This window comes from Oncorhynchus masou, chromosome 6, assembly GCF_036934945.1.
Source record: "Oncorhynchus masou masou isolate Uvic2021 chromosome 6, UVic_Omas_1.1, whole genome shotgun sequence".
Taxonomy (NCBI): Eukaryota; Metazoa; Chordata; class Actinopteri; order Salmoniformes; family Salmonidae; genus Oncorhynchus; species Oncorhynchus masou.
Window position 1 is genome coordinate 45,395,798 of NC_088217.1, and position 19,341 is coordinate 45,415,138.

Sequence of the window (19,341 nt, forward strand, 5' to 3'; positions counted from 1 at the left end):
ATTTTTCCAGCAATTGTTTACAGACAGATTATTTCACTTATAACTGTCACAATTCCAGTGGGTCTGAAGTTTACATACACTAAGTTGACAGTGCCTTTAAACAGCTTGGAAAATTCCAGAAAATTATGTCATGGCTTTAGAAGCTTCTGATAGGCTAACTGACATAATTTGAGTCATTTGGTGGTGTACCTGTGGATGTATTTCAAGGCCTATCTTCAAACTCAGTGCCTTTTTGCTTGACATGGGAAAGTCAAAAGAAATCAGCCAAGACCTCAGAAAAACAATTGTAGACCTCCACAAGTTTGGTTCATCCTTGGGAGAAATTTCCAAATGCTTGAAGGTGCCACGTTCATCTGTACAAACAATAGTATGCAAGTATAAACACCATGGGACCACGCAACCGTCATACCGCTCAGGAAGGAGACACCTTCTGTCTCCTAGAGATGAACGTACATTGGTGCGAAAGTGCAAATCAATCCCAGAACAACAGCAAAGGGCCCTGTGAAGATGCTGGAGGAAACGGGTACAAAAGTATCTATATCCACAGTAAAACAAGTCCTATATCGACATGACCTGAAAGGCCGCTCAGCAAGGAAGAAGCCACTGCTCCAAAACTGCCATAAAAATGCCAGACTACAATTTGCAACTGCACATGGGGACAAAGATCGTACTTTTTGGAGAAATGTCCTCTGGTCTGATGAAACAAAAACAGAACTGTTTGGTCATAATGACCATCGTTATGTTTGGAGGGAAAAGGGGGAGGCTTGCAAGCCAAAGAACACTATCCCAACCGTGAAGCACGGGGGTGGCAGCATCATGTTGTGGGGGTGCTTTGCTGCAGGAGGGGCTGGTGCACTTCACAAAATAGATGGCATCATGAGGTAGGAAAATTATGTGGATATATTGAAGCAACATCTCAATACATCATTCAGGAAGTTAAAGCTTGGTCGCAAATGGGTCTTCCAAATGGACAATGACCCCAGGCATACTTCCAAAGTTGTGGCAAAATGGCTTAACGACAACAAAGTCAAGGTATTGGGGGTGGCCATCACAAAGCCCTGACCTCAATCCTATTGTAAATTTGTGGGCAGAACTGAAAAGGTGTGTGTGTGTGAGCAAGGAGGCCTACAAACCTGACTCTGTTACACCAGCTCTGTCAGGAGGAATGGGCCAAAATTCACCCAACTTATTGTGGGAAGCTTGTGGAAGGCTACCCAAAACGTTTGACCCAAGTTAAACAATTTTAAAAGCTTTGCTACCAAACATTTATTGAGTGTATGTAAACTTCTGACCCACTGGGAATGTGATGCTGAAATAAATCACTCTCTACTATTATTCTGACATTTCACATTCTTAAAATTAAAGTGGTGATCCTAACTGACCTATGACAGGGAATTTTTACTAGGATTAAATGTCAGGAATTGTGAAACTTAGTTTGAATGTATTTGGCTAAGGTGTATGTAAACTTCTGACTTCAACTGTACATGTTCCCCACATCTTTACAACTACATTGTCTAGAATGTATATCTCTAAAATATGTGTGACCAATGCGATTTGATTTATTGTCCCACCAGGGTGAGTGACAGTGATGATTTGAACATGTCTGAGAACGACGTGGGAAAACTGGCGGTCAGCATTGAGAAGGAGATGTTCAACCTGTGCCTTTGCACAGACAGCAAGTACAAGAACAAGTACAGATCCCTCATGTTTAACCTGAAGGACCCCAAAAACAAGGTGAGTCCACAGGTGTCTGCAGAAGTGACTCGTCAAGCGATAAGTTGTGTAGGCTAAACCAAATATGGTAAATGTTGGAAAGCCATGTACATGTAACTGCCAAAACAACGTAAATACCAACATAAAGTGTCTTAATAGGGCGTTGGGCCACCATGAACCAGAACATCTTCAATGTGCATAGATTCTACAAGCATCTGGAACTCTATTGGTGGGATGCGACACCATTATATGTTCTACAGGAAATTCCTTTGTGTTTTTGTTGTTGTTGGTGGAGAACGCAGTCTCAGGCGCCACTCTAGAGTTTCCTATAAGTGTTCAATTGGGTTGAGATCTGGTAAATGAGATGGCATATGGTTTACATCGTTTTCATGCTCATCAAACCATTGTGATCACTCATGCCCTGTGGATGGGGGCATTGTTATCCTGTGGGGGTGTAACCATGGTAGACAAAATAACTGGGCCTGCTCAACATTTATAGATGACCCTAAGCATGATGGGACATTTAATTGCTTAGGAATAGCTCAGGAACCATATCTGTGGAAGCACCTGCTTTCAATATATCCCTCATTCACTCAATTGTTTCCTTTTATTTTGGCAGTAACCTGTACATTTAAATGAGTATTTCTATATTATAGTATTGCGTTGTTGGTATGTGGGTGAATTGATCGTAAGTCATGAATTCAATTTAAATATTACTGAAATGTTTTATATTCACAAGCCATATGTGCCAGGTGAGTAAACGGTATGTTGTGCTTGTCTCAGGGCTTGTTCTACCGCGTGGTCTGGGGAGAGGTCAGCCCCTTCAGGCTGGTGAGGCTGAGTGCAGATGAGCTACTCTCCAAAGAGATCTCAGAGTGGAGGAAGCCTGACACCACTGAGGTAAGAAGGACTCCTCTGTTGACCTATTAGAGATCATGATAATGAAACCAATAATTCCATAGACTGAGCAGTACTAGGAATGGTATTTATTGTGCAACTTAATATCACTACTAAAGAGACCATATAATTAGCATAATCTTTGCATATTGTATATTGTTAGACACTATATATGTTCAATAAGGCCTACATCCAAGTTGACCTCTGTTGTATCCCATAGGCTCCCAGTGCTAGATCCCAGACAGGGCAGTCCAAATCGGGCCGTAGGCTTGATTCTGGCCCCCTTGATGTGGACATGGAGGACGCTCCTCCAATGTCTGATGGAGACGTATGTAACTCTGGCACCTCTCCATCTCCTCGCATGGCTTTTTCTGCAGTAAGTGGTGGCTTTCTCACCCTTTCTTTCACTTCCGCTTGTCTTTCATCTTCATTTTCCTTGCATAAGACAATTAACTATGTTGTCCTGGGTGTTAACGTGTGGGTAACATATATTGTGGTTTTACAGTTTAATTCTCTTGCCGACCTGTCCCATACCTCTTTAAACTGTCGCTTTGTCCTACTGAAGCTCACTGCCACCCGCCCCGTGCATCACTCAAATCATGTTTCACACCCACTGTGCATCAATGTAGCTATTGTTTTAGATATGATCTAATGATTCATGTGCTCAGAATATTTCTTCCATTCAGGGCCTCATCATATTTGGCTATGGTTTGATGTGCTATTTGAGATTCCATTGTCAGTTTGTAGTGTTGACTGTCTCTCTGTTTTCATTTTACAATGTGTTCAGGAACTAGAGGAAGCTAGCTCCGCTCCCTCTTCTGGCTCTGTTCAGGTGGGGGTGAAAAGTGGCAGTTCCCTACCAGACATCTTCAGCATGATGCGGGACACCACAGCCGAACACAGGGCCCACCTCTTTGACCTCAACTGCAAAATTTGCACAGGTAAAAATAAACGATGCAAGAAACGGTGGCATAACTTTACGCCTACCTGAATTCCCCTCGCATATGTCCCTCATATCTTCATTCTTATTACTCCATGCTTAACTTTGATTAGTGGATTTAAAGGTTTAGGAGGTTTAAGTAACATCTGTCTCCCCTCTTCCAGGCCAGAAGTCTGCAGACGATGAACCAGCCGCCAAGAAGGCCAAACTCTCCAAGAAGCCTGAAATGAGGCAAGAGGTGAGGCGCTTGTCCAGGTCCTCCTCAGGTGAAGGTGCCCCGGTCTCTTATCCCGGCAGTGAGACGCCAGTCCCTGAGCCCCTGCCCTACCAGGAGGACACAAGCATCCATTTTCCTCCTCCACCCCAGACCCCAGCCCCTATCACCGCACCAGCCGTCTCCTCTGTCAGCATCACCCGCAGAGATCCCCGCATGGCAAGACACAGCTCTGGAGTGACGGTCACCCACTCTGCCCCAGACGCATCCATGGTAGCATCCATCTCAACAGATACCTATTCAAGACCCATTCCAACAGAGTCCTATTCAAGACCTTTCCCAGCAGATACTTATTCAAGACCAGCCGTCTCAGTAGAGCCCGCTCCTGTTGCAGTGATGGAGGTGGTGCCCAAGGGGCCTCTGCCCATGCCCCCGGCTCCTCCACCTTCCATCCCCAGGTCCATCGTGCAGAAAGCTGCCTCATCAGAGACTCCTCCAGAGGGCGAGACCGCCATCTTCCTCCATGGCCAGGAGATGATGTGGAAAGGATTAGTCAACATGCACACCGTGGCCAAGTTTGTCACTAAAGCATACCTAGTCTCAGGATCCTTTGAGCACCTGAAAGAGGTTGGTTATTTATTTGTTAGAAAAGATTACATCACTGGTAGTTGTAGGTTTTTTATGTGAGCTTAGAAAAACCACAACGAAGACAACTGCTAAGAGAACTGTTATATTTGATAATAGTGAAAGTCTCACTACATTTTGGCCTTCAGTGCCTTCAGAAAGTATTCACGCCCCTTGACTTTTCAACATTTTGTTGTGTTACAGCCTCAATTTAAAATTTAAAATGCATGGACTCACTCTGTTTGCAATAATAGTGTTTAACTAGGTTTTTGAATGACTACCTCACACATTTAAACTTTATTTAACTAGGCAAATTCTTATTTACAATGATGGCGTAGGAACAGTGGGTTAACTGCCTTGTGACAGATTTTGAAGTAAAACTGCAAGAAATGTGACAGATTCACTTTATTTCCTGAATACAACGCTTTATGGTTGGGGCAAGTCCACATCACTGAGTACCACCCTTCATATTTTCAACCATGGCGGTGGCAGCATCATGTTATGGGTATGCTTGTCATTGTCAAGGACTAGGGAGAACAGAATAGAGCTAAGCACAGGCAAATCCTAGAGGAAAACCTGGTTCAATTTGCTTTCCAACAGACACTAGGTGACAAATTCACCTTTCAGCAGGACAGTAACTTTAAACACAAGGCCAAATATACATGGTTGCTTACCAAGATGTCATTGAATGTTCCTGAGTGGCCTAGTTACAGTTTTGTCTTGAAAATCTATGGCAAGACTTGAAAATGTCTGTCTAGCAATGATCAACAACCAACTTGACAGCTTGATGAATTTTGCAAAGAAGCTCAGACTTATTTTCATTAAATTAGCTACAATTTCTACACGTTTTCACTTTGGCATATGGGATATTGTGTGTAGATGAAAATAAAGATTTAATCCATTTTGAATTCAGGCTGTAATAACAAAATGTGGAATAAGTCTAGGGTTATGAATACTTTCCGAAGGCACTGTACTCGTTTGAATTGTTTGTGAATATATGGTAATATCATCTGAGTTTAACACAAAGATGACATTGTTAATCCTGTACAGGATCTGCCTGACACCATCCACATCGGAGGCCGAATCTCTCCCAGCACTGTGTGGGACTATGTGGGAAAACTGAAGACATCTCTGTCCAAGGTAAAGCTTCCACCACAATCTAATAATGTGCAGTATTTATACACAACCTACTAACTGGTTGAGGACCCTAAAGTTACACCCCTCTCTTTGTTTTTGCCTCATCTCCAGGACCTGTGTCTGATCCGGTTCCATCCAGCCACAGAGGAAGAGGAGGTTGCCTACGTCTCTCTCTTCTCTTATTTCAGCAGTAGGAAGCGTTTTGGAGTGGTCGCCAACAACAACCGCCGGATCAAAGACCTGTACCTCATCCCCCTGAGCTCCAAGGACCCCCTGCCCTCCAAACTGTTACCTTTTGATGGGCCAGGTAAGCATCTGCAGGGAGATGCACAGAAGCCTCTGATAACCCTAACACCCAAACACTGGATTGAATATGATGTGCCAAAGTCTCTATACCTCAAGACAATTAAGTTGGGCATAATGTCAGTCGATAGTTTTTTCCAGAGTGGTCACTATGTTCAGGATTTTATTCATTTACTTAGTTTTCCTCTGTGTGAAAGGAGAGCTTGTTTCATGAAGTTGATTTATGATATACATTGTAGGGAGCGAGCATGTACTTCTGCTGTTGCCTTCCTCCATAAACATCCCTCTGTACTTGTTCTATGCCCCCAGTGTACTCTCTGTGTGTATATCACCTTGTATCACACGTCGGTCTTAAATAAAGGATGTTGTGCATCACAGGTTGGTGCGGCCTTAGACGTCAGTCTCAGCCTGTTGTTTTTAAGGCTCAGCTTTTATTCTGTAGGTACTCGTGTGAAATGTTTGGGTAATGATGGTGTTTCTGAAAATGACATCTGCCACAGTGTGTTACATTTAAATGACTCCTCACTGCAACTTGGTGTACTGTGTTAGTGGATCTGCCTGCATCTCTAGTACCTACACATCATAACTGAATGGGTAGCACCTGACCTACACCTAATCCATCCCATACCACCAACAATGCCTGGAAAGCCATGGTAAGTTATTATGAGAGGTCCAGCTTGGAGAGCCTTGGACAGAGATGGTTCTACTCATGTTGGGGTTTTAAAGAAGATGAAGGACAAGAGAAGAATCTATGGATCTCAAACATTTACTGAATTGAAGAAACAAACACTTAGCCATCCATATAATTAGTTGTCAGCAGAGGTTGGATAAGTAGTCTCATAATTAAAAACGTTGCATATACGTTCAGTGGAATGCACTGTACAACACATATTGTCCGTTTTTATATAGAATAGTAAAGAATATGGAGATGTCAATATTAGTGTACATGTGACTTCATGAGAATGCATGCTAATGACAATCTAGCAAGATGAGAAGCTTTGTGAAAGTGGCGAATGTTGCGTTTTTGTGTACCTGCAAAGTGTGAGGTTAGATCAAAAACAGAAACTTGCAGTCTAATGCAGAGCACCGACAGTCAGTTCTCAAAGTATCATGGGGAGTTTAAGACGGCTCTGCAGTGTGATGACTAAGCACTCTTATAAAGGTTGTCTGTAGCTTACAATTCTTGTTTGTATTCTTTTGACACATTATTTTTAATTTAATGGTTATACTTGAAGCTGATTATACATGTGGCGTTTTGTGCTCCTATTTTTTTTGTTAGAACAATTCAAAATGGAGAGTGAAGACCACAGCTTGTGGCTTTAAATCAACAGACCTTTTTGTGATCCGTTTTGGTTTGTTGTGATCTGTGTTATTCCCGGTCTGTGAAATCCTGTTGTCGTCCATAGCATCTGGCATTTGAAACAAGCTCTCATTTCAGTTTCACTTCAAACAAATTATCTCTGGAAATTTTAGTCATTGAGCAGACACATCTATCGGAGATATACAGTATACAAGTATGTAAGTGGATAAAGGATATGTTCTAGAATGCTTTTTATTCAATTTTCACTAATTGTTTTAACTTTGCCTTGTAGGACTTGAACCAGCGCGCCCTAACCTCCTGCTTGGGTTGGTGATTTGCCAGAAGGACAAGAAGCGTGCTGGAGCCTCTTTGGAGACTGAGGAGAAGCGTTCCAAGATCCAAATCAGAGACCTAGATGATACTGGCCTTCCAAAACCAACCACCACCATCAAAGCTGAAGTCAAAGCTGAGAAAGCCTTGCGGTACACCCAGGATCTTCCCTTTAGCACAACCCCCCCAGGTACACCTCCCCCTCTCAGCTCCTCAGAGACCTCCTCCACGTCCATGGCAGCCTTATCAGTGCTGTCCTTCCTGTCCTCTGTCAAAGCCCCTGCTACAGAGAAAGAGTCACCTGCCTCAAGCTCTGCGGCATCATCTGCTGCCAATGCCACTCCCCTTCAGACCATCCTGAAGACTTTGTTTGGGAACAAGAGGCAAGACTCTGAGGCCTCCATGTCTCCCTCAGAGCATGGTGCTGTTGACATCTCAGCTGTGCCTGCTACTCTGCTAGATCCCATTGTTCAGCAATTTGGACAGATATCTAAGGAGAAGCAGGTGGAGGAAGATGAGGATGACAGACCATACGACCCAGAGGAGGAATATGACCCAGGCATGGGCTATGGAGCACCCCAGAAGTCAGTTAAAGAACCTGAGGTCATCAAGCAGCCAGAGGCTACAGATGTGGATGATGTGGCTTATGACCCAGAGGATGACACCATCTTTGAGGAGGTCAAGACTGAGGTCCCTGGTCAAGCCAAGGCCACCGGGGATCTGACCAAACAGCAGAAAATGGTGGAGGATCTCAACAAACAGATTGAGGAGCAGAAACAGCAGCTGGAGGAGCAGGAGGATTCCATCCACGAAAAAAAGTTGACCACAGGGACATCAGCTGCCTCGTTCTCAGTCACGGACGGTTTGATCTCACCATCCCTACTGGCCAACAGTCGGCTCCTGCAGCTGGGCAAAAAAGTTGAAGAGTTTGTGAAATCTTCTGCTGCTGCTCCTTTGATTAACCAGAGAAGGGACCCAAGGCAGAGTAGGGATCCCAGGAGGCTAACCTCAGACTCAATAGAAAAAGTGGAGATGCCTCCTGCCAAAGACACCACGCCACCACCACAGACTGATGTCCAAGAGCCAGAAACACCACTGCCCCAAGAAGAGGTTATAACAGATTCTCTTCCCTTTCTGGAATCAGACGCAACAGAGGTTTCCATTCCCCTGTTAGGTGAGCATGTAGAACCTGCTACGGAGGTCAATTACATGGAGGAACAAACTGTTGAATCTGAGGAAGTCGACCCAACCAAGAGTGACTTGGACAAATACAGTATTTGGCCAAATGCAGACAGCATTTTAAAAACAGGGGAGATTTCTAGTTTTGAGAAGAACCGTCAAGAGCCTACCTCCTCTGGCTACTTCAACATGTCCACAAACAACAACTCCTTAGCTTCACCTACAATTAATGTACTGTCTCAGAATGTCACCCAGGATAGCTCCACCCTGGTGAACACTCAATCCTCCCACATGTCACATATGGGAACATCAAGCTACATGGACTACGGCGCTCCTCCTGACATTCTCCCAACAACCACCTTCCCACCACAGCTTGTACCACCACCAATGCAGGGTCCACCCCCAATGCTTGGGCCACCACCCATGTCAGTTCCCCCACCCATGCAGAGTATTCCTTCCTTGTCAGGCCCTCTACCTATGCAAAGACCTCCTCCACCCATTCAAGTTCCTCCACCCATGCAAGTGGAGAGCAACCAGTCTCCGTACTCCCAATATGGGCCGCCTCCTGCTGCTTATCCTCCCTATCAGAACCAATGGGGAGGCTCTCAGCAGCAGTATGAGGCCCCCCCTGGTCCTCCACCCCAGACAATGATGCCACCCAGGGGACCCCCTCCATTCCAGCAGATGGGCCCGAGAGCCCCACCTCCCCAGATGTTCAATGCCCCCATGGGCTCCATGCCTCCCCAGCACATGGGGCAGCAAGGCCCCCCTCCAGGCCAGTTCATGGAGAGCCATGGCCTGCCCAGACCTAATTTTGATGGGCAAAACGGTTTAGCTCCACCAAGGATCAGTGGACTCCCTCCTCCATTCAACTTCCCTGGACCCAGAGCACCCCCTCCACCCTTCACAGGGCCTCCCCCAGGCCACTTTGACAACAGAGGACCTCCTCCATCCCACTTCCCTGGGCCCAGAGGTCCACCTTCTCATTTTGGGGATCATGGGTCCCAAGCCCACATGATTGACCCACCAAGAGGCCCTGTAGATCAGTACAACAATGTCAGTGTTGGGTCCTACCAGCAGGGCATGGACCATCACCAGGGTCAGACCCCTCCACACATGTACAAAGACAACCAGGCTCCCCCACAAGGCCCCTCTTACAGAGGACCTCCACACAACCAGTATGAGGGGCGGAGAGGCCCGCCTCCCAGTGGAGATATGGGTGGACAGCGCTTCCAGCCACCTAACCAGTTTCGGGGCTCTATAGCACCCTCCCCACCACCACACAGGGGGTCTTATGATGACCAGGGACCCCCTCAGGACCACCGTGGTGCCCCACCACAGCATTTTGGAGGACCTGACCAGTATCGCCATGACAGTCCAGGGGACTTAAGACCAGTTCGCCACAGTGGGCCTCTGCTCCCGACCCCACCAGAGGGCCCCATACCTCTACCAAACCGCATGGGGGGTCACAGCCCAGAGTCCCACAGGGATGACCACTGGCGACGACGCTCGCCTGATATGAGGAGAAGGAGCAGCTCCACCAGAGAGGGCTCAGAACCTTGCGGTGGAGACAGGCCCAGTCGGTTTGAGGGGGGCCACAGAGACCGGGAGCCAATCCCTGGCTCCTCTCAGTTGTCTGAGGAAAGGCAAAGGGACCTGTCTGAGGACCGCAGGAGGGAGCGGGACAGAGAGGGGCCCCATGGAGCCAGGCCATGGGACAGGGGTCAGGACAAGCCCTGGAGCCGGGAGAGAGAGTGGGACAGAGGCAGGGAGAGAGACAGGGGAGAGAGGGAACGAAGCCGGGAGAGGGAGCGCAGCAGAGGGAGGGAGGGAGAGCGACATGGGGAACCCGAGGGTGACAAACGCAGGGAACCCGAGGGTGACAAACGCAGGGAACCCGAGGGTGACAAACGTAGGGCGCCGGAGGGTGACAAACGCAGGGCGCCGGAGGGTGACAAACGCAGGGCGCCGGAGGGTGACAAACGCAGGGCGCCGGAGGGCGACAGACGCAGGGCGCCAGAGGGCGACAGACGCAGGGCGCCGGAGGGGGACAGACGCAGGGCGCCGGAGGGCGACAGACACAGGGCGCCGGAGGGCGACAGACACAGGGCGCCGGAGGGGGACAGACACAGGGCGCCAGAGGGGGAAAGACACAGGGCGCCGGAGGGGGACAGACACAGGGCGCCGGAGGGGGACAGACACAGGGCGCCAGAAGGGGACAAGAGAAGGGACAGGGAGAGAGACCGAGACAGGGGCAGGGAGAAAGAGCCTGACAGGAGAGACTACGACCGAGACAGACCCAGGATCAGAGACCGGGAGAGAGACCGCGACAGGAGAAGGGACAGGTCCAGGAGCAGAGACCGGGACAGAGGCAAGGAAAGAGAGTCTGACAGAAGAGACAACGACCGAGACAGAGCACGAGACCGAGATAGAGAAAGGGATAAAGACCGGGACCGGCGCGACAGGAGCAAGAGCAAAGAAAAGAGAGAAGACAAAAAAGAAACAAACAAATCTGATGTCCCAAAAGAGAGCGATAAACCTGCAGAGGTTGAAAGTGATAAAAACACATCGTAATGTCTTACTTTTGAGGACAATTCACTATAGTAAATCAATCACCCTGTAACTTTTACTTTCAGCACCATAACTAAATGTAAATAGACATTGGGAATGTGTTTCTACATGACAAATGATTTCATGGTACAATACTCTTGTAGTTCGAAAAAGGTCGGAACATTTTTTGCCACTTCATATTTTATGAATGTTATCACATTTGAAACTAATATTGAGGTAATTTAAGTTCATCTGACTATGATACCATGTCATTTACATACAAGTACCTTTCTCCTGTCAAAGTACCTTTTCTAAGAAACACATGAAAGTAACTGATTAACTCCCTGACCTTTAATGTAAATATGAATGTATTTGTGTATATACCGGTATGTTTTTAATCACATTTTTCTAAGTAGAGAAATTATAAGCCATATCTGGAATGGATAATGTGAGAATTTAGGAAACATTGATTGCTATAGTCTGAAGTCATTGGATAGTATGTGCTATATGTTCAGCAGTTACCGCTGAATGGATGTACCTATAGTATTGCTAATTACAGTTGACATTAATTTTGTTTAAACTTGGCCAATTAAACCTTCTTTATGGCAATCTTTGTCATTAATGGGTTCTGTCTTTCCATTACATCTGAATTAAAAAATATATATAATGTTCAAAGACTGTAAACACCACAGACTCCGTTTATCTATTTGTTTTATTAAAATCAAATGAATACAAATCATTAGGCACCCCTGGTGGTACATGGTTCGGCACTAAAGATATTTTAAGCAGTAGAAAGTATTTTGAAATACCTTCTGAGGCAAGCATAGTCATTCAAAGCTGAACATTTACCCAAAACTCCATATAACAAATTCCACAAACTAAAAATATGCTATTACAAAATAAACCGCTAACATAATTATTGCTGGTTTGAAAACCATAATCAATATGTATAACATTTGTGGTGTTTTGAAAAATGTGGTTAACATCCCACTGATATTATACATGTGATCAGAAATCAGATATAATAAATTGATTAACATTTGTTCATATAAAAGGAAATTATTAGAATACATGGCATACATAATGTTCCTTTATTAGTGCATGACATGGTTGAATACTCTAATCAATCGTCACTTTTACATCAAACGCTGATTATTTCCTTTTGGCATCTCTTTCCTTTGCTGGGCTCAGCAGTACCTCTTCGGTAGGTTTCTTATTCAATTAACTATCACGGGATGTGCTAATATTGCCCTCTGAAACGTCAGTGCATGGTTCGCTCTCTAAATGCTTACTTGCATCTTCCTTATTCTCCCCATCACCATAATTTTCATTTTGCTGTCTGTTTTCCTCTAAATCTCCACTGTCCCTCTCTGGTTGCTCATCTGTACTCTCATGACCATTGGTGTTAGTCATTCCCTCTGAAACGTCATTGATCTGCTCCCTTATTTTTTCTTTCATCATGATCAGCGTTAGTCGTTCCTTCTGAAACGTTGATACGTTTGGGAAGTTCATGCTCTGTTGGCTTATCTGCAGCCCTCTTTCTCCAATTATTAGTATTTCCCTCTGGATGGCCACTGCTAGTTTGATAATCTGATTGCTTCAGAGAATCGATGGTGGGGTGCTGACTAGTGTTGGGGGTAGTTATAGAGCTACCTCTATCAGAAGCTTCATAACTGGATTGCGCTGTATCGATTTGCCGGTAACTGGCAGTGTTGTCGTCAATGTCATCCTGTTTCAGATCAATTGAGTTATCATCTGGGAATGTCTCTCCCCTGAATATACTTTGGATTGTCTTGGGGCACCACACAAACTCATGTTTGGGCTCATAGTGTGCGTAGGCATACGTAACTAAATTCCTGCGCTCTTGCTTATCAATGACAGCGAAGATGAAGTAGTTGAGGGCACTTTCCTTCACATTGTACAGCTTGTCTTTGACAAGAGTCTGCTCTAGGAAGAAGCGGACCAGTGGGGCCTGGTAGTGGGTGAACCCCAGAGTGCCCAGGCACTTCAGGATGCGGGTGATGCGCAGGTTGTTGTGTGTATTTCTGCCATGAACAAAAACACAAGAACAACAAAAATACAAGGTGTACTGTTAACCTCAAAAGCACTGTTATTCTCAGATGTTTAATTTGAAAGCTGAAATCTTAGCTATTATGTATTGCAATCACTATAAAATAATAAGTTAAATGACCAAAGGAAGACATTTCTAACCTTTCCAGGTTGTCAAATCTCTCACGCCAGTTGTTCGCAAGTTTCACTTCCCCTGTTATGTCATTTGACAGCTCTATGCCGTAGAAGTCCAGCATGAGCTTGTAGGATGCAACCAGCCTCTGCTTTGCTGTGCCATCTTCAAGGAAAGCCTGAGGAGGAAGCGGATTGTCATTCAGAACGATTATGAACACATTTCCATTTGTCTCTAAGCCCCCAGTCAATAGATAATGTATGATATATGTAAATGCAGTATGCAGAGAACACTTTCCTTGATCAAAGAAACTACTAGAAGTACCTCAATTTCCTTCTTGGTGAGTTCCTTGGCTTGATAATTCATTCCTGGTTCTTGAAGTGGGAACAACCTAAATAAAATGTTTTGTGTATTAAACAAATATTTTAAACAATTTAACTTAGACATGTAAAGGAAACTGACCATTGGATGTATGAGTGAACTTCTTCGAGTTTTGAATATTTCCTGTGCCATTTATTGTGAAAGTCCTCAATGAAGACACCTAATCAGAGCAAAGTTTACAGTTAAACATGTCCATGTCTTGTCAAATTGAAACTGCGCTGAAAGAAACAGTAAATAGTTTACCATCAGGGGAGGAGGGTATTTGTCCACGGTAGAACTGTAAATTAGGCATTTCATTCTGGGGGGGGGGGAAAGTAATGCAAATTCAGATATGAGGATATTTCAGAGAGCTGTATTAAAACAGTACAATAATCTCAGAGGAATTGGCCAGTAAAATTATGACTCAAATCATCCCGCTTTTCCATGTACTACATAAAGAGATGAGTACTTGCTTACTTGTTGTTGCCCGCCAAAGTACAAATTTGATTCTTGCCCCTGTGGAAACAAGAACAAAGGTCTAAAGACTATGTACAAACTATTGACTGATTGATAGTCAGCAGCAGCAACATACTATGATTGAGGTGGATATATTTTATAGCATAAAGTGTGAAAGATTGTGTGAAGAGAATGACTTACTGGATAATCATGCCTGTACTTCTGCATGTCCCTTGCTGCACTTCTGAATCTGTTAAACTTGTTTGACTGAAAACACATTCACTCCATGAGTTCACAAAATGGCAGATACTGGAAACACCTGTCCAATACTGATACGCCCATGTGTCTGAGCAATATAAAGTAAAACAAACTTGGAGGGTAACTTTTACTAGCTGCAAAGGCCGGCTTGTATTCTACTTGGCTACTGACGGGCCTAGCAGACTTTATGAGTCATATCCATTTTATGTATCTGGAAGTTATTAGATCACATAGATGTAATAAAAACATAGCTAACATAGCTTTCAGAAGAAAGTTCTTTGTTTCTGGACTTAAACCCTTCACTAAAGCTTTGCACGGTGAACAGACGCACCACAAGTCCTCAACTGGCATTAAATAGTACCCGCAAAACCACAGTCTCAATGTCAACAGTGAATCCGGGATGCTGGCCTTCTAGGCAGAGTTGCAAAGACAAAGCCATATCAGACTGGCCAATAAAAAGAAAAGTTTAAGATGGGCAAAAAAACACAGACCCTGGACAGAGGAACTCTGCCTAGAAGGCCAGCATCCTGGAGTCGCTTCTTCACTGTTGACATTGAGACTGGTGACTTGCGGGTACTATTTAATGAAGCTGCCAATTGAGGACTTGTGAGGCGTCTGTTTCTCAAACTAGACACTCTAATGTACTTGTCCTCTTGCTCAGTTGTGCACCAGGGCCTCCCACTCCTATTTCTATTCTGGTTAGAGTCAGTTTGGGCTATTCTGTGAAGGTAGTAGTACACAGCGTTGTAAGGGATCTTCGGTTCTTGGCAATTTCTAGCATGGAATAGCCTTCCTTTCTTAGAACAAGAATAGACTGATGAGTTTCAGAAGAAAGTTCTTTGTTTCTGGACATTTTGAGCCTGTAATCGAACCCACAAATGCTGATGCTCCAGATACTCAACTAGTCTAAAGAAGGCCCATTTTATTGCTTCTTTAATCAGAGCAACAGCTTTCAGCTGTGCTAACATAATTGCAAAAGGGTTTTCTAATGATCACTTAGCCTTACAAAATGATAAACTTGGATTAGCTAACACAACGTGCCATTGGAACACAGATGGTTGGGGATAATGGGCCTCTGTACACCTATGTAGATATTCCATTAAAAATCTATCTGCCGTTTTTAGCTACAATAGTCATTTACAACATTAACAATTTCTACACTGTATTTCTGATCAATTTAATGGACAAAAAAATATATATTTTCTTTCAAAAACAAGGACATTTCTATGTGACCCCCAAAAATGTGCACATTATTCTTGAAAAAAAAATATTCAAGCCCTGTCACGTTTATCATTGCTAGTCAGTCCTTTTTAAGTCTTGCCATTGATTTAGAAGACAATTTAATGCACAACTGTAACTAGGCCACTCAGGAACATTCAATGTCATCTTGGTAAGCATTTCCAGTATATTTGGCCTTGGGGTTTTAGGTTATTGTCCTACTGAAAGATTCATTTGTCTCCCAGTTTCTGTTGGAAAGCAGACTGAACCAGGTTTTCCTCTAGGATTTTGTCTGTGGATAGCTCTATTCCGTTTCTTTTCATCCTAAAACTCCCTAGTCCTAGCCGATGACAAGCATACCCATAACATGATGCAGCCACCACCATGGTTGAAAATATAAAGAGTGGTACTCGGTGATGTGTTGTGTTGGATTTGCCCCAAACACAAAGCTTTGTATTCAGAACTCAAAGTTCATTTCTCTGGCACATTTTTTTTCAGTTGTACTTTAGACCCTTATTGCAAACAGGATGCATATTTTGTAATATTTTTATGTACAAGCTTCCTTCTTTTCACTCTGTCATTTACTTTCATTTTTTGGAGTAACTACAATGTTGTTGATCCATCCTCAGTTTTCTCCTATCACGGCCATTAACTAACTGTTTTAAAGTCACCATTGACCTCAGTGTGAGATCCCTGAGCAGTTTCCTTCCTCTCCGGAAACTGAGTTAGGAAGGACGCCTGTGTCTTTATAGTGGCTGGGTGTATTGATACATCATCCAAAGTGTAATTAATAACTTCACCATGCTCAAAGCAATATTCAGTGTCTGCTTCTTTTTTTGTTTACACATCTACCAATATGTGCCCCTCTTTGAAAGGCACTGGAAAACCTCCCTGGTTGTTGTGATCCAATCTGTGTTTGAAATCCACTGCTCGACTGAGGGACATTACAGATAATTGTATGTGTGGGGTACAGAGATGAACTTGTCATTAAAAAAAATCATATTAAACACTATAATTGTACACATAATGAGTCCATGCAACTTATGTGACTTGTTAAGCAAATGTTGACTCCTGAACTTATTTAGGCTTGGTATATCAAAGGGATTAAATACTTATTGACACAAGAGATTTCATTTTTAATTCATTTATAAAAATGTCTAAAAACATAATTCCACTTTGACATTATGGGGGTATTGTGTGTAGGTCAGTGACACAAAATCTAAATGTAATCTATTTTAACTTCAGGCTGTAACCCAACAAAATGTGGAAAAAGTTAAGGGGTGTGAATACTTTCTGAAGGCACTGTATGAGAGAGCACATGTATGAGACATTGAAGCAAGCATTTTATGTAATACATATCTATCTGAAAATTCTGAAAGATTGAGTTATAGATTGGGGAATTTTGTTTTAAATTGAAATGTTTTTTTGGGGAAATTAAATATGCCATTTGTATTTTATGGTGCCAATAAGAGACGTTTGATGATGAGCTACAGTATTCTGAAACTCGTCTACTGAGACCTCACCAAAAACATTATCAGGGCCTGCATACGTACATGTTTGGTCCTTCTTTCGATTGGATGATCCTCCCATGTCGAGTCGTACATGCAGGAGTATTCATCGGTGTCTTCAATATCAAATGACCTGAGAACCGGAACCTCCACTTTTCCACTGGGAATGGATTCAGGCTCCACTACTACACTTACTTGAGAGTCTTGACTCTCCACTTCATCTCTGGGATGGGAATTCGGACTAGGATAACTTGGCATGATAAATCTCCAGATGCGTTCCAGCCAAGGCCAACAAGTTGGTATGAACGACTTCCAGCGCAGGCCCATGTAGGCGAGAACTGGAACCAGTAATAAAATGCGTTTGTGCCTAAACCGGTCAATCCCGGGAAACATCCTAGACATGTGTCGTCTCAATTTAGTAGACAATTTCAGCGCTGCTCGCAGACCTGTTCCAATTAACATTAGAAGCCCACTAACTCCGGAGCGGCGCACAAGATAATGATGTAGGACTCCGCCGTAGCCTATACAAAATGTTCCAAGGTAACAAATATTCGTTTTATCACTAACTAAATGACGAGAGCCACCACGATATATTGCATTCGGATTCGAATAATATGTTCACATTTTCACTTTCGTTTCTTCCTGTCACTATGTTCTATACTCAACGTAAATCGAAACACTGGCGCAATATCGCGAGACTTTTGGGAACGCTTGCGAAACAGACCAAGCAGACCAGGATTTGAATGAGAAGTCAATGAGAGAATCGAGTTCATTTTCTCGAAATCTAAAGGCATAATCGAGATTTGAGTTCATGGGTCCGTATACTTTTTGTCAAATTAATATTTCCTATCAGATGACAAGATAAAAAACGAATAAAAAATGTAAGTGCTCGTTTATTTCATTTGAATCAGAAATAAAACAACGCATAAACGGTTTTGTTTTTTGTTTTTATTGTCTAAAGGAAATATTAAAAAACGAGAAAATGAATAATTATTTGATTATTTATATGTTGTGTTTTTAAATTAACGGTTCTGGTTCGACCCCTGCACCATAGGTTTTGGTCAATGAATAGTCGTGGTTTCTTGACAACACAGAAAATTATGAATGAGTCTTTCTTCATGTTTTTGATCTGCATATGTAATCGAATAAACAATTAAACGTTATATATATATTTGTTTAATGTATCATTCCAATGATTTGATGATTGACAGTCAACTGTAGTGGGTCATGTGACATGTCCTGAGTCTAATTTTTTTTCTAACTGTTTTCATTGTTCTGCTCTAATGAGGGACTGATTTAGACCTGTGACACCAGGTGTGTGCAATCAATTATCAGGTAGAACAGAAAACCAGCAGGCCCCGGACCTCGTAGGATAAGAGTTAAGTACCCCCTGCTCTATAACATGCCACCGATCACTACAAGATTCAGTGCCTATGAGAATAGACGACATAACCACATGGGCAGTCAGCCTTAAACACATAGGCAGTCATCCTTAAACACATAGGCAGTCAGTCCGATGAAATTTGCCTGTCATGACCGATGGAAAACAGTTTTTAGTGTTGCCTATATCAGGATCTGGCCATTTGTGATGAGCCTATAAGGTACACCAATAACAAGGTATTATATTTTTTTAAAGATCTGTCAATTGACCTATAGCATATGACACGTCTTTTGAAACTCGCTGATGCACAACCATAGGTAAAGACCAAGGGCCTGTTTCCCAAAATCATATTTGGTTCGGTTCATCGTTAGAACCATATGATCCGATGGTTGTTACGATGAACTTCGCCTTAAGATGCTTTTGGAAAATCAAGCCACTAGGCCTCGCTTCCCGGAGCCTTCGTATAGTGTTAAAATCATCGTTAGAACCATTTTACGATGTATCTTTAGTAGTCGAGGTGTTTCCCATAACCTTCGTTACTGACGTGGCTCTGAAACCCTTGTGCATCTACGACTGATCCAGACCACTCATAGAGCAGCCAAAGTGCACCGTTAGGCTTATTTTCTGCCTTACCTCACAAGATATAATTCTAAAACCATTTATAAGAGTTTTGTGTAAATGGGCATGGTCATAAAACTATACATGTTTTATTTGGGCAATATATAGGATCAAATGTAATATTTAAAAAATGTAGTTGTAACATCCCAAGCTGAATCTTATCCGGTACAAAT

The 19,341-nt window shown here is 43.4% G+C and overlaps 2 protein-coding genes across 9 annotated transcripts in view; one reads left to right on the plus strand and one right to left on the minus strand.

Annotated features, from left to right (window-relative positions):
- Nucleotides 1-11,873, plus strand: part of LOC135542118 (death-inducer obliterator 1-like) — a 28,669-nt gene extending 16,796 nt beyond the window's left edge. For 7 of the 8 annotated variants that reach the window (XM_064968782.1, XM_064968781.1, XM_064968783.1 and 4 more), the window contains 8 exons: nt 1,575-1,734; nt 2,497-2,613; nt 2,831-2,986; nt 3,398-3,551; nt 3,715-4,391; nt 5,439-5,528; nt 5,637-5,832; nt 7,421-11,873. In XM_064968782.1, coding sequence (XP_064824854.1) covers nt 1,575-1,734; nt 2,497-2,613; nt 2,831-2,986; nt 3,398-3,551; nt 3,715-4,391; nt 5,439-5,528; nt 5,637-5,832; nt 7,421-11,211 — 5,341 coding nt within the window. In that variant the 3' untranslated portion in view covers nt 11,212-11,873. The remainder of the gene's footprint in view (nt 1-1,574; nt 1,735-2,496; nt 2,614-2,830; nt 2,987-3,397; nt 3,552-3,714; nt 4,392-5,438; nt 5,529-5,636; nt 5,833-7,420) is intronic. The other variant, XM_064968785.1, reaches the window with a different exon arrangement.
- An 8-nt stretch (nt 11,874-11,881) lies between these two features.
- Nucleotides 11,882-17,843, minus strand: LOC135542119 (opioid growth factor receptor-like). Its single transcript, XM_064968789.1, has 8 exons — nt 17,215-17,843; nt 14,387-14,452; nt 14,207-14,245; nt 13,994-14,048; nt 13,832-13,910; nt 13,694-13,760; nt 13,399-13,547; nt 11,882-13,232 (listed from the first exon to the last, which is right to left on the minus strand). The coding sequence occupies exons 1-8, from the start codon at nt 17,629-17,631 to the stop codon at nt 12,614-12,616; spliced, it is 1,491 nt and encodes a 496-aa protein (XP_064824861.1). The 5' UTR covers nt 17,632-17,843; the 3' UTR covers nt 11,882-12,613.
- Between the last annotated feature and the right edge of the window lie 1,498 nt (nt 17,844-19,341).